Here is a 15,544-nt window from a genome sequence, read left to right as displayed (position 1 = left end):
ATGTTATCTTCAAATGAAGTTACAAGTTTGGCCACAGGGACACTCTGCTTAAAAGGAACACTGATAATGTCTCTCATTGTGGTAGCCCTGCTTGGGCCTGTCTTCATTTAAAAGATAACCCAGAAGGAGTGGAGCATAGTGTGTCACTTGAATAACTTTGACAGCTTCTAATAGAAGTAAACATATGCTCACCCTGCGACCCAGCAAGTCCATTCATAGGTATTTACCCCAAAGAAATGGAAGTTTATGTCCACCAAAAGATCTTACCAGAATGCTCATCACAGTTTCACTGGGTACAAGATGAAGTTGCAAATGCAATGTGTTGGGTGAAAGAAGCCAGACACAAATGAGATTATTCTGTACTATTTCAAGTATGTCCAGTCCAAGGGCAAGCAAAACTAATCTATAGCGAAAAAAGCAGAATATCACGGTTACCGGAGGCTTGGGGGGCAAAAGTGTGCGGTGAGGGAAGGTAGGCTGAGAAGAAACACAAGGGAACTTTTGGGGGTATTGGCGTGTTCTATTTGTTGATCTGGGTGATGGTTACACAGGTGTAGATACAGAAAAGTTAACGGAGCTGAACATGGAAGGTTTGGACATTTTAGTGTATGTAAGTCATAGTTCAATAACGACGCTCTTTGCACACATCCGCACCCACACATCATCCCAGGAGGCTCAGACCCAGCAGCCCACGGCGTCCGTTTTCCGCCTCCCTCCGGTCCAACTTCCGCGCATCTCCGAGGGCGCTACCTTTCGAGAAAGCGTGGGGCCAGCCCCTCCCAGGGTCTGTCCAGCCACAGCTGGATGGGCGCCTCCCGCGCGGGCAGAGGACGCGTGCGCCCCGCCCTCCCCGCCGCGGGCCGCCCCCCCGCCCCGCCCCGCCCCGCCCCGCCCCCGCCCCGCCTTATCTGGCCCCTCGGCCGCGGCCGCGGGAGGCGGCCGGCGGGCAGGGGCCGCGCGATGTCGCACGGAGCCGGGCTCGTCCGCACCACGTGCAGCAGCGGCAGCGCGTTCGGACCCGGGGCTGGCGCGGGGCAGCGGGGCGCGAGCCCCTCCGAGGGGCTGCTGGACCCCGTCTACCCCCGCACCCACGGGGCCCTGCTGAAAGTGGCGCAGATGGTAAGAGAGGCCCGGGGAGCGGGGCCGGGTCAGACGGAGTGGCCCAGGGTAAAGGGGTCCCGGGAGGGGACGCGCCAGGCGGCTGGAGCCGGACGGAACCCGCCGGAGCATCGAGCCCCTGGCGGGCGGGGAACGGCGCCGCTGAAGTCAAGTTGGAGGAAGGCTTCCCCCGGGAAAGTTGAGTGTGCAGCCCCCGCCCTGGAGCTCAGTCCCACCCCCCGGCCGTTGCCCCCGTGGACCCCTCTCCAGGGTCCCAGGTTCTACCAGCCACCCCTCTGCGGGGCCTCAGCCACCTCCTGATAGAAACCGCGGGCAGAACTTCATTTTTCGTCTTCCTTCCTCTTCTCTGGGCCGCGCCGCTTCGAACCCAAGCCGGGGGCGGAAGAGTCGCCCTGGCGGCGGCGCTGAGGCAGCGAAACCCGACCTCCTCACCCGCCGCGGCCTCCTCTTTTCTCCGAATCCAGCGCGCAGGGCTTCCCTGCTTTGGGCGCCCTTTCGCCCCAGGGAGGGGGTCCGAAGGTCTCACGTTCCAGGGTGGGGACAGAATTGGGACCCTAGGGCAGCCGTCCTGGTCCTCTGCCCTTTCAAGTTCCAGGGGAGGGCCCGGGGCTTAGGGGACCGCTGGAAGGCGGGTGATCAATGGGGAAGGCCAGTTTTGAGGAGCCCGTACTTACTAGGGGGAGGTGGGGTCGCCTGAATGGGAGTCACCTGTGGAGCCAGACAGGATGAAGGTCTGCGCTCTGAGTGTGACCTGTGCAGGGCAGGGGTCTCCCACTGGGGCAGTTCTCCCAAACAGTTCTCGTGTTCCCCACTCTTCTCCCTTACATTTCATTTTCTTTTTTAAAAAATTTTGATCTTAAACACCTTTCCCATTAGTTCAATGTGTTTTGAAAGTAAGTTGGACTCAATGTGTGTAATGTTTGCAGCAAGAATGTTGGGTGTGGGGGGGTATCGTTTTGAAGAGTGATGTGGAGAAAGGAATGAGGGGATAGGAGCAAAGTCAGAGCCCCAGAAACGGGCCTGCTAAGGTGGACCAGCCGCAAGGGGCTGGACACTGGGTGAGAAGTGCCCATACATTCATAGCCCTGTTATTCTGGTGCATGTAGAGGGGGTCTCATTTCCTGCTTGGGTCAGATCTGAAGGGCAGGGGACTGAGTTCCCTTTTCTCTAAGAAGGGTGTCCAGATGGACCAAAAATTAGGAAGTAGAGGTATGTTAGCCACTACTAACAACAACAACAAAAAATTGTACTGAGCAGTGTTGGTTTTGGGCAAGGCATTTTTTTTTGGTTCAGGCTGAGATCTCATCAAACAGAAGGGACCAGCTTACCTCCCATCCTTAAAAGATGGGTCGGGTGAGACAGGTCCTACCTGAGCATTGGAAGACATACTTGTACCTGAGTCAAATGATGAGTTTGGTGAATAGAGATCAGGATCAGAGGCTTCCAAATTGGTCCATGAGTTTGATGGACAAAGATATTGGGGATGAGAAGGCTCCGTGTTGGTCTGTGAGTTTGGTGGACAAAGACTGGAGAAGAGAAACCACCATTTCATTTTAAGCTCCTCAGTTAACGTCTCACCTGTGGTCCTTGTAACAGGTTGCAGATGACATTGATGGGGCCTATTGTTCCAAAGAAGAGAACAAAGACTTAAGAGAGTTGCTTCTCTGTGCGCCCCTGCAAAACTATGCCCAGGGTATTCTTACACCTTCTTCCTTCCCTGGGGAACCCTCTGTGGCAGCAGGCTGGTTTGAGCAGATCCCTTGGGAGTGAAGTTGCCCTTGCAGGGTGGTCATGTTGCAACAGAGAGACTATTTAGGACTCTACTTGGGCCTCTTGTCTAACTCCTCCCCATTCTCCTCCTCCTCTTTTCTGGGGCACCTGCTTAGGCGTTTGATGTTTACTTGTCTTCTCTCCTAGAAAATGCATAGCTGTGTTTAAACATTGGGGGAGGGCAGAAGCAGCTAAAAGGATGCCACCTTTGGGCGCCTATGGGTCTCATTTTGACCACTGATACTCTCATCCTGAACAGGCTGACCCTTCTGCCCTAGACTTCCTGTAAAGTGTTTTCATCATGGTCTGATCAATGAACCTCTCAACATATTTAACCTTAAGAAATCATTGAAAAGGCTATTCCTTTGGAGAACAGCTTCCTTTCTTTGCTTTGGGCCTTTCTTGGGTCCACCTCTATCGGAAAGTGAGGTGAGAAAATAGGAAGACAGTGAGTTTCTAAGTGAATGTTGGTACTTGACGTGTCATTTCAGTGAGTATAATCCTGTGGCTGTGATAGTTTAGTTTCTTTGGCCTTCCTCTTTAAACTAGAGATACAGTCACACTTGTTGAATCAAAGGGACTGGAGATTTTTGTTGTTGTTAATAGCTATCTTTTTTGAGCCCTACCATTGTTCTTGATAATGTGCTAGGAATTCCATACTATATACCATGGATGTGTCATTAAATGTTTTTAAGAATCCAGTGAAGTAACGTGTTCGACAAATGAGGAAACCGGTGGAAAGGTTGAGCTACTGAAGTCACACAGCTGTCAGCAGCAGAAGTGGGGCCCACCCAAGCCTGACTGGCCTATATCCCCAGAAGACTGCAGAGCTATTGCTTGTTAATAGACGTAGGGAAATCAAGGCCACAGTGAAATACCACTTCTCACCCAATAGGATGGCGGCAATTAAAAACACGTAGCAACAAGCAGCAAGGATGTGGAGGATGGGAAGAAATCAGAATCCTCCTATACTGTGGGCGGGAGTGTAACATGGTACAGCCACTTTGGCAAACAGTCTGGTAGTTCCTCAAACTGTGAAACATAAAATTGCCACATGACCCAAAAATTCCACTGATAGGTATATACTCACGAGAAATGAAAACATATGTCCACACAAAAACTCGTACGTGAAGGTTCACAGTAGCATTATTCATCATAGCGAAAAAGTAGAAACAACCCATTTACTGCTGAATGGATAAATAAAATGGGGTCTATCCACACAATAGAATATTATTCATCAGAAAAAGGAATGAAGTCCTGAAACAGGCTACCACGTGGACGAACCTTGAAAACATTATGCTCAGTGAAAGAAGCCAGACACAAACGGCCACAATATATGATTCCACATATATGAAATGTCCAGAATAGGCAAATTTATAGAGACGGAAAGTGGATGAGCAGTTGCTTAGCGCTGGGGGGTTGTGGAGTGATGGGCAGTGGCTGCTAATGGGTACGGGGTTTCTTTTTGAGGTGATGAAAATATTCTAAAATTGTGGTGATGGTTTTACAACTCTGTGAAGATACTAAAGACCATTTAACTGTACACTTTAAATGTCTGAATTGTATTTCAATAAAGCTGTTAAAAAGAAATAGATCTAGGGAAGAGTTGGGGGTGTGCAGGGGGGATTCCACGTGAAGCCATTGGATGTGGGAGGGCCACAGCTACACATCAGGACATTCCCTTAGCGCCCGTCCATGTTCACTACTAGAAGAAGGGACGTCCACCTGGAACCTCACAGAGTCTGCACTGAAGAGCCAGGTCTGTTGGCATCACCTGGGTACCTGAGGGGTCTGAGCTGGAAGGGATGCCCTTGCTTGCGGCCTTCCCAGCACTCCTCATCAGTCGGTTCATTTATTCAGCATGCATTTAGGTGTGGCACATTCGTTTCCATTTCTGCAGAAACAGATGACTGTGACAAAGCCCTTGCTCTCAAGAAGTCGGTGGTTCTGCTGAGGAGACAGATAAATACCAAAACTGCCTGGTCAGGGAGATGAAAGCTCTGCTGGTTGCCCACATTAGAGAGGAAGGACGGAGGGAAGACAAAGGTGACATTTGAGTTGAAACTTGAGAGATGAGTATGAGTTTGTCTGGTTGGGAGTGCCCCACTTACCTTTCAAATGTCCCTATTCAGTATAGTTAAGATGGAGAGAAGTGATATGTTGGGGAGGGGGGTAGGTAAAAAGGAAGAAGATACAGCAAGACCTGAGCCAATATTTATGCAATTCTTAACCTTCCTACCCCATGAAGTTTCGTCTCATTCACTGAGCATCTGCTATCTTCTTAACTCTGTGTGAAGCAGGTGGAATATAGCAGTAAATAAGATAGACCCTTTCAGCCTGTGCAGAAAACCAGACTGACATTTGCAGAACCATAATATGGAAGGAGAATCAGATTGTAGTTTCACAGGCAGCAAAGATGGAAACCGAAATGTCTTCCAGAAGGTTCATTTATTTATTCAGCAGGTATTTGAGCACCCACTGCATGCGAGGGTACTGGGGAACGAAGAGCAAACAAGACAGATCAGCCCCTGTCCTCTTTATACTCTACTAGGGAAAATAAACATTAATCAAATGATTATAAATATTCAATTGTAAACTGTGATAAAGGTTACGAAAGAGAGGTATGCAGTATCTCTGTATATAGAACATTAACTAGGAGGTCTGACCTGTCTGGGAGGTAAGGAAGGGCTTCTCTGAGGAAGGGGTATTTGAAGGATGAGGGAACAGCATTACCAGAAGAAGGAAAAGCACACACAATGGCTCTGAGTCTGGAGGAAGGAGTATTGCTATGGTTGGAGTGGAGGGAACAAAGGTGGGAGTGGCATGGGTGAGACTGGAGAAATATGCAGGGACTAGACTCCCCAGGCCTGCCAGGTCTTGATGAGGGTATGGCCCTTATTCTAAGAGTATCTGGGAAGTATCATGCCAGTATCAACCCACCACTGAAATTCTGGTTCTCAGCCTGCACTGCCCCTTGCGGGTCATTTTGGAACTTTGTGGAAACTTGGTTGTCGCAGGGATTAGGATCATATTAGGTATACATTTTATTCATTTCAGGGTAGTAATGAGGGCATTGCACCTACTTAATATCCTAAAGAGGTGTTTTGTCTGAAATAAGACTGAAGGAGCCTAGCCAGGCTGGATGGATGGATGAGTCTCGCAAGAGTACACTAAGTTTTCTGGCATGAGAGCGAATCCTAAAGACCCTCCAGGCCAGGGCAATTATGGGCTACATGTTGGAAATTCACAGCCCAGTTCCCAAGTGGAATTAGACTGTGGGCAATCTCAGCCTCTGGACTAGCTGTGAATGACTGATGAGTAGAGAAGGACCCAGCGTAACCCAGAACGGTCCACTCTATGTTCTGTTTTAGATCTGTGTAGCAGGGGGTCACCAGTTTGGTTCCCAAATGCCCCCCTGCCACCCATGTCCTATTTCCTGGAAGTTGGAGAGGTAAGGGCAGCAAAGAACCTCCCTGCTAAGATTGTTTGACACCAACCCAGTCCTGAACAAGAAATTACTTTCCATAAGGGGTCAAACAAAACTACAAACACTAAACAAGTTAGGAATTTCATTCGTGATAACTAAAGTAATACCTGTTCATTGTAGAAACTTTGGGACACTAAGAAATTAGACTCTCCTACTCCCTCTCCCCAGAGATTAACATTTAAAGTAAAATTGTATACTATTTCATCATAGACATACGTAATTTGGATGTTGGGGTTTGTTTGTTTGTTGCAAAATTAGGATACTATGTATATTTTCTAAAATGCCTTGTTTGCTTAGTATATGATGAATGTTTCCTCATGTCACTTAATGTTCATCTGCAATTTGGCTTTTAACCGAGTTGTAGCCATTCATGGATGTACCATGGCCTGTGTGACCACCCCCTTCCACCTTATTGTGGCTCAGGGCGCTTCCAGTTCTGCCCATGTACAAACAAGGCTGTGATGCGCTTCCTTGCACAGACGTTCTAATGTACAAACCCGTAAATACTTGCTCTGAGTAAATGGCAATGACCTTTTACAAAGATAGAAATGAAATGCTTCTTGCCCTCCTGAGCAGGGTGGCGTTAGACAATCGTCTAGACTTTTTAACATCTAGAGTTAATGGGTGTCCCTTTGTCATCCAGAAATTTCAAGGAGCCAAATGTGATAGTAATCATATTTTAAGTTGTAATAATATTTTTGGTGTCTGATGATTTGGAAAAGGAACGACATCGATGGGCTAGAAAATTCCATGATGCTTCTTTTTTATTATGCGTTTCAAGTATACACATAATGCTTTTAAATGCACTTGTATTTAACTCATGGCTACAGTATCTGCATCCTTTGAAGAATGATAGTACCACACAGGTGCAAGACCTTATTTATTCAGGCTGCAGAGCATGTGGATTACTTAACCACTGGCAAGAATTCCCCTCCAGGGCACCCCAAGTAGCCACCTGCCCCCACTTCCAGACGCGATGGTACTGAGGAAAGCACCAGCTGACGGGCCTACCAGGCTGGGCATGGCGGGGTAGCGGGGCTGTGTGCAGGGTCTGGTGTGAGTCTGGGGAGTGTCCCACAGGGTTTCCGGCATTACAGGGGCCCTAGGTCTCACTTGGGGGGACTCCCTGTGTGGGTTAGTTTGGATTCCTGTGGGGAGGGGGAAAGGCCGTCTCTCTGCTCCCTTCCTCCCAGCCCCTCCTCCCTGGCTCTCACACTGGTGCTTCCTCTTCAGCACCACTGGACATCCATCTGTTTCCTCCCCCTGCCATCTGCCTTGCTGGGCTGGCCCAGGCGTGCTCCCCGTGGCAGCCTCCTCCGACCTGCCGCCTGCCACATGCTTGCTTTCTTTGTCACCAGTCTGGCTCAGTGGTTCCCTTGCCCGCCGCTCACTCCCTGACATTCCTCACTGGGGTCCTTAGCAACTCCTGGCACCGGTGGCCTGGCTCAGAGCCCAGTGCTGGCTGGTTGCTCAGCGGACTCCGGTCTTTCTGAAGGAAGAGGAGGATGGGACGGAATCCCATCCCATGCTCCCTGGCGGAAACCAGTAACAGAGATGCTTCTGCGGAGACAGCGTTTCACCTGGTTTGTGTTTAAACAGCAGTGGCAGTGACATGGCTCTTCCTTTTCCTGGAGCAGCCACACTCTTTTTTTTTTTTTTTTTTTTTTTTTTTAAACTTTAGGTAGATAGAAGGACAGATTGATAGAGAAAGAGAGCGAAGTCGTCTGTGGAGTGGTTTATACTTATTACCCACAGAAAAGATTGCCGTGAACCCTGAGAGAAAAGCAGTATCATCCTCATTTTTAAAGATGGATAAAATGGAGTGCCTTCACAAGGAAATGGGGAGAGGGTGGGGGGAAGAGCAATTAACTAAATGCTTGTAGGTACTGAGTACATTGGAACCTTCTGGAAAGCAGAATTACTAAATATAGTATGACCTCAAGATACTTTTACTCACTTCTTCCTCTTAGATTTTCTTTATTCCCCTAAGAAGGCAGCAATAATGCTAATATTGTTTATAAAGAAGTCTTCTTTTTTTTTAACTTGTCCTCGCAAATGATCAAAATGATACTTAACTAATAATAATAGCATCTACGACTCATTGAGTTAGGTGACAGCTACTGGGCTAAGTGTTTGACATGTGTCACCTCATTTCCTCCTCATGATGGGTAGGTCCCATCATTACCTGCATTTTACTGAGGCACAGAGAGGTTATATAACCTGTCCAAAGCCACAAACTCAAAAATAGTGAAGCTGAGTTTTGAATCAGGCAGTTTGAGTCCAGATTTTGAGCTCATAAAAGGACAGTTTGGGTCATTTATTTTTCATTATCAATACGCCACGAGTATTGTCCCCATGTCATTAGACCTTATTTGAAAATGATGTTGTGATAACTGCATACAAGTCCCTCATTTAGTTGCACCGTAATTTATCCATTTGGCTCCTCCTTGATGGACAGGTTGCAGCAAATCTAAAAGAAGGTGCTATGAGAAGTGACAGCAAGTAATAGTGACAATTTCACCCAAAGTTGAAATCAGCCAGAGTGGGGAAAACCCCTCACTGGGGTATTGAACAGACAGTGTGTGCATAGTATTTTGGAAAACATTTTCATGTGTTAACCCACAGGGCTGCTGGAAGGCTTAAGAAGAAACTTTTGGTATTGGCTTTGTTTTTAAGTCATAAGTTCCTCTAGAGAGGAGAACTAAGATTTAAGTGTCTGATCTACTATGTCAGGTGATTTTACATGCGGTTTTCCTTTGTTTAATCCTTCCAGTGACTGTATGTTATTTGTTTTCCCCTTTTGGTTGAATAAAAGCTGAGAGGTTTTGTAACTTGCCCGCATTTCAAAATATTCATTAAATTCTGAAGCCAGTATTTGAACCTCGGTGTGGCAAGGCCTAGCCTTTTCCCACCATGGTGTGCCATCTCTCTCCACATATGGCAAGCAGGTTCCCAGGCTAGCCCACTGTGGCAGACACACCCGAGGGTGACTTCCACGGAAGGGTGAGTCACAACCTTGTGTAATTCCATCCTCTTGAGTGCGGGTAGGACCTGCGACTTGCTTCTAACTAACAGATATGGCGAAGGTGGTGGGATTCATGCCCACGATTAGGGTAGTTATGTGCCAAGGGGAAGGGATGTCGCAGATGTCATTAAGTTCCCAAGTGAATTGATTCTGAGCTAATCAAAAGGAGATTATCTCCAGGTGGGCATGACTTAATCAGGGGAAAGTCATTAAAAGAGGGACTGAGTCCTTCCCAAAGGCAGAGAGATTCCTGCTGGCCCTGAAGAAGTAAACTGCCTTGTTGGCCGAGGGCCTGGCGGAGGGCTGTGTGCAAGCATCAATGGGTGGTATCTAGCGGCTAAGAGCAGCCCTTGGCTAACGGCCAGTAAGATAATGGAGACCTCATCCTCTTTGATTTCCACTAACTGATTTCTACCAACAACCACGAGAACTTGTGGGAGGACCCAAAGTCCCAGATGAAACCCCAGCCTGGCCAACATCGTGACTGCAGCTCTGTGTGACCCTGAGCAGAGGACTCCTGCCCCGGCTCCTGACCAGTGGAAACCGTGAGATGATAAATGTCTCTTGTTTTAAGCAGCTTAGTGTGTGCAGCAGTAGATATTTCATATCCCCTCAGAAGCCCATGTGTCCTGCATCAGATCTGGCAAGGAAAGATGGGGCAACAGCAGTGCACGGGACAGAAGGCATAATGGCTGTTTTTATAATAATATAGTTTTTATATGGGCTGCGGTCATATGCCCGTATGCCATTGAACTCTTGTGGAGTAAATGTGTTTGTTGAATTGTTGCTCTGGGCATTGTGCTGAATGCTTTCTATGCAAGAACTCACTCATCATTGCGGCGTCCCAAGGAGGTGTCAGCATTTCCATTTCACAGATGAGGAAACTGGTGTGGAGTCTTTTCTGCAGCCACGAGGCTTGTAAGAACTGCCTCCATCTCATGGCTGTCCCTCTTTCCTCCCTGGTCTCTTTCCAGAGCCCTTCTAGGAAACAAAATCCAGATTTGAACAATAACTATGGTTGTGCAGTTGTTAAAATTGTACTTACTTTCTTTGGAAAGATAATATTCACATGATTAAGATTTTGAAAGTACAGAAAATCCTCCAATTTCCCCTGTCCCTCCCTGGAGGCTGCTACTAATACCAGTCACTTGTCAATCCTTCGGGAGTGTGTGTGTGTGTGAGTGTGTGTTCGTTCTCCCACCACAGATGGGAACTGACTTATACTCATTGTTCTGTACTTTTGTTACTTAACTTTCCATCTTGGAGATAATTCCACATCCATTCAGAATGTTGTCATCCTCATTCTCTTTAACCGCTGCATTGTGTTCCAGACAATGGGTTTACTACAGTGCATTTATTTAACCAATCCCCTATTGACAGGCATTTTGGTTATTTTTCATCTTTTGTTATCTTGCAGTGCTGTACTGGATACTCTTATACATATCACAGTTTTGTGTGACACAAGAATAACAGAAGGAGAGAAATTCCTAAAAGAATTCCTGGGCCAAATGTTGCCTGCCCTTGCACATATTTTCATTTGCCCTGTAACTCTGTTTTTCGAACATCACCTTGTGACCATCTCCCAGACGGTTTCAGGGGTCTTCCACATCCATTGTCATTGAGAAAGGCTCTACTTAGTGTTCATACAGTAATCAGAGTCCCACTGCTCCAGTATCCCAATAATTTTAAGATATTAAGAGCCTGGAAAGTCTAGGAAACAAGAAGACCTGTGTGACCAGCATGGTTCTTAGAATTTCCCGACATCCATCACAGGGAGTGTTGAAGTCAGCTTACCTGGCAGCAGAGCAGAGATGGGGTTGTTGCGCACCTGATTTCCTGAGTGAGGGAAGAAGGCAAGGGCCAGAGAAGGAGCCAGACAAAGATGAGTTTCAGAAGTCTAGCCTCAGCCTGACCTTGCAGGGAGCTCTGGAAAGTGAGACTCTCATGTTTTGATGCAATGGAGCTGGGCTTTTGTACCCTTCATTGGCTACAGACTCTGAGCCTGACAGCTGCAGCCGTCCAAGGGAAATCATGAGAAGGTTGTAGGTGGGAGGCGTTAGCAGCGGGTGTCCCCTGCCATAGCTGGGGAGGGGGTGTGCTGGCCTGGTTAAGGGAACCCAGATGAGCAGGGCACCAATGGAGTGCTGGCTTGTCTTCCTCAGGGGCCACTGGAATTGCTTCTTGCCTATCTGATCTCTGCTGAGGCTCTAAGCTGATGCACTCTGGGGACATACTAATCTGACTGCTGCCTCTGTCTGCCTGCAGAACTGGTTTATCAGTGTTCTGGTGTCCTGCGGATGGACAGTACCAGGCAGTGGCCTGACAGACCGCACAGGACTTTTGATGTTACTTTTTGCTGTCCGCTTCAACAGTGGTGGTATTTTTGCAACTCCTTTATGAACCAAGAAAAGAGGAAAACATATTAATGTTTACTGAATGAAAAATAAAAGCAATAGGGAGCAAAATTAGTTCTGTAAACTGTATGGGAAAATTACAAGCAATGTCATGGTAGTATAAATAATTTGACTGTATCTCTTTTAACTCCTTGGAAGGACCTAAGACCATAACCACGGAAAAAGTTTCCTGGAGTACAGGCATTTGATTTCAGAGATGGGACCTCATTGACACATACTGTTGTATCACTTGGAAAAGGTAAACGAGGCAACACTGACCCTTGTATTGATAATGTGACATTGGTTTTACAAGGGTACCTCGAGTGTCACCATTATTGAGCAGTGTGTCCTGTTTCCTGGCTGCCACTGTGGGCAGAGGAAAAGCTCTGCAGCGTAACATGCATCCCCTGGGCCTGATGGGTAGCTCCTTGCTGACAATAAGTCTCCTGTGATGGTTTGTGGTGACATTAATCCCCTATTTATAGATGTAATTGTTACTTCAACATACAGTTGTGGTTTAGGGATGAAAAATTGCTTTTCAAATGTAATGGGTCAAATGGTGCGCCCTCCCCCCAAATATATATCCACAGTTAGGGTTTCTGGGTGGGAATTCCTGCCTGTTCTAGGGAATTTTTTTCACTTTCCCATTCCCAAATCCCAAGAAAAGTTGGTCGGGAAATTGGGAAAACCGGCTCCTTGAACCCAGTAATACCCACAATGGGAAATAAACGCACTACTCATAATGTAGCTCTTAGACATTTTTCCTATTTATCACTAGGATTTCCAGGTGGGAATTCACGCCCGTTCTCGAATTTTTTTCGCTTTTCTGTTCCCAAATCCCGAGAAAAGTTGGTCGGGAAATCCAGAAAATTGGCTCCTTGAACCCAGATGGTTGGTAGTATTGGTCATCACTTGGTGGAAACGATTCATCGTGGAGAACAGAAAACAGTTTGTATCTCGGGATTCACAAACAGGAAAGCGAAAAAAATTCCTGAGAACACGGGTGGGAAACCCTATCCACAGTCTAATCTCAGTAACCTATGTATGTTACCTTATTTGGAACAAGGGTCTTTCTAGATGTAATTAAGGATTTTGAAGGAATTATCTGTATTATCTGGGTGGGCCCTAAATCCAATGACAGGTGTTTTTGTGACACAGATGAGAAGAAGGCCATGGGGATATGCAAATGTCACAGAGATCACAGGGATGTGGCCATGAGCCAGAAGCTGGAAGAAGCAAGGACTGGATTCTCAGTCTCTAGACAGAGCACAGGCTTGTCGACACCTTGATTTTAGCCCAGGGATACTGATTTCAGGCTTCTGGCCTCCTAACTGTGAAAGAATACATCTCTGTTGTTCTGAGCCACCAAGTTTGTGGCAGTTTGTTACAGCAGCGAGAAGAAACTGATACAGCCAATTAAGGACTTTCCCATTGTGGTCAGACACTAAAATCTTCAGCATAATAGATGATAGGCAGTTAATGTTTTCTCCATTTAGAAGTGCTTTGCTCATTTCCAGGAATGAAATTTCAGAGGTGACGGCTGCCCTCTGCCACGGTGGGTGACAGTTGCATCTCAGTCTTTATTTTAGTACATCTTTTTCCTTAATAGCTACTCGAAGAAAGAGGCAATCCTTGCATTTCTGCTGAAAAAGGCAACGGAAATATAAAGACGGCAACCATGAAGAGAACATCAGAGGGTCATTCTCAGGCAGCAGGTTGGAAGCAAAAGATGAAAACTACATTGCAAAGAAGCCCTGCTTCTGACCTTCTACAGGCACTGAACGAAATGTCCCCAATTCCTGCAAAACCATTAAACTGCCAAAACTTGCAGCTTTCCAGTAGAATCTTTAAAGATAAGGTACTGCAGCTTAAAAAATATGTATTAAGGTGGTCAGGTTAGCCCTGCTTTATCTACAGTTTGTGAAATATAGTTGCTGTTTTCTTAAATGTTAGTAGAACAAGTAGAACTGCTTGATTTAAGCCTCTAAATAGTGTATATACCCTTTTATAACTTTTTGTTTATAAATCATTCCAGATTTACAGAAACGTTGCAGGAACAGTACAAAGAACTCCCCATATACTATTCCTCTAGGTTCTCCAGTTGTTAACATTTTGCTGCACTGGTTGAATCCTTTTCCATTTATATACATATTGTTTTCTCTGACCCATTTGAGAGTAAGTTGCAGATGTAATGCCCTTTTGTCCAGCAGTAATCAGTGTGCATTTCCTAAGCAGGATCTCCTCTTACATGTCTGTAGTATGGTTACCTAAATCACAAAATTGATGACACCAGTGCCATTACGTAATCTACCAGCCCTATTCGGATTTCACCAGTTGATCCACTAATGTCCTTTCTCTGGTCTGGGATCCCATTATGGTCACACGTTATGTTCAGTGGTCATATCTCTTTGATGTCTTGCACTCTGGAACAGCTTGTCAGCCTTTCTTGTCTTTCCTGACCTTGGCATTTGTGAAGAGTCGGGAATAGAACTGACCCATCGCTGGATGTTACAGTTGGCTTGGAGGACCCCTCTGATTCTCAGCATATTGCAGCAATATGTTACAAGGCAAAAGGAAAAGACAACATGTTTGGACTATGACACACCTTATTTCAATTTTAGTGCTTTTGTTTTCACAAAAGTTCCTTTTGCTACCTTCCTATCTGAAGTTAATAGTTCAAATTGAGCTTAACTGAATGTCCTGTTAAAAAAAAAAAAAGCTCAGCTCAAATGTTATATCCTTGGGACAATGGCTAAGAGTTACTGAGGCCTCATCACCGACCAAGTCCTGTTCTAGGAACTTGACACGACTTACCTCATTGAATCCTCACAGCAGCCCTCTGACTTAGGTACTGTTATTTTTCACATTTTTTGCCAACCATCTGAATTCATGGTAATTATGCAGTCAGATATTGCCATATAGGGGTAGAGCTATTTAGCTGTTAACCAAAAACTCATGCTCCCTCTTTCACAGCATGGGCTTGTTTCTGGTTGACCGCTGTACAGACACATTTCCTGCAGCCGTTGTGTTTAACTGTGGCCATGCAGCTAGTTCTCATCAATGGAATGAGAGTGGAAGTGGTATTTGCCACTTCCTGTCCACGGCTTTTAAGAGGCGGGATTCTCTTTCAGTTGTGTGCAGAGGACTCTTAAGACCTTATTTTTTCATATTTAAAGATAAGGAAACAGAAACAAGCCCCAGTCTAGAGACTGCCTGCTTCCCTGCTGGGTTGTTCCCTGTCCTGCCTCTGAAGGGCCTTCCCCAGCCCCTGATTTAAAGTAGTTCCCCTAACTCCAACCTAAAGCACCCCCCCATCACCCTATCCTATTGCCCAGTTCTTATTTCTTCACAGCACTTCTGTAGCCGAAATCACCTTGTTCACTTGTTACTCATTTATGGTGGGTCTTTACCACGAGGACCTGGACTGCAGTGGGGCCAGCACTGACCTTTCTGTCTGGGTCACCATGGAGCGCCTACTTCCTAAGGTGGTGCCTGGAAAATAGAAAGCACTCATAATTTGTTTTGAATGAATGGAAGGATGGATGCTAGCATATTTTCTTTGCCAAGGCCTCTGGTAATAGCACTCCTTTCAAAAAAGTCAGTCTGGATGAAGCACTTGAGTGACTGGGAACTTCCTGAGAAAACACAGTAATGCTGTGTCAGGAGGTGCCTGTTGAGAGGTGAGGTGTAGGCCCAGAATGTGTGCTGGGGCCTGAGACCATCACTTCAGGATGGCACGCCAGGAAGCAC

At 46.5% G+C, this 15,544-nt stretch overlaps 1 protein-coding gene and 1 long non-coding RNA gene across 3 annotated transcripts in view; both read left to right on the top strand.

The window, feature by feature from the left end:
- The first annotated feature begins 893 nt into the window (after positions 1–893).
- Positions 894–15,544, top strand: part of CMTM7 (CKLF like MARVEL transmembrane domain containing 7) — a 47,501-nt gene continuing 32,850 nt past the window's right edge. For both annotated transcript variants that reach the window (XM_019727740.2, XM_019727741.2), the window contains exon 1: positions 894–1,119. In XM_019727740.2, coding sequence (XP_019583299.1) covers positions 961–1,119 — 159 coding nt within the window. In that variant the 5' untranslated portion in view covers positions 894–960. The remainder of the gene's footprint in view (positions 1,120–15,544) is intronic.
- LOC141567183 (uncharacterized) lies at positions 8,312–13,621 on the top strand. The gene is made up of 2 exons (XR_012489627.1): positions 8,312–12,053; positions 13,404–13,621. It is a non-coding gene; the product is annotated as an uncharacterized LOC141567183 (long non-coding RNA).

This window comes from Rhinolophus sinicus, linkage group LG10 (genome assembly GCF_036562045.2).
Source record: "Rhinolophus sinicus isolate RSC01 linkage group LG10, ASM3656204v1, whole genome shotgun sequence".
Lineage (NCBI taxonomy): Eukaryota > Metazoa > Chordata > Mammalia > Chiroptera > Rhinolophidae > Rhinolophus > Rhinolophus sinicus.
The sequence above is the reverse complement of the archived record's forward strand: the minus strand, read 5'-3'. Positions and strand labels throughout refer to the sequence as shown.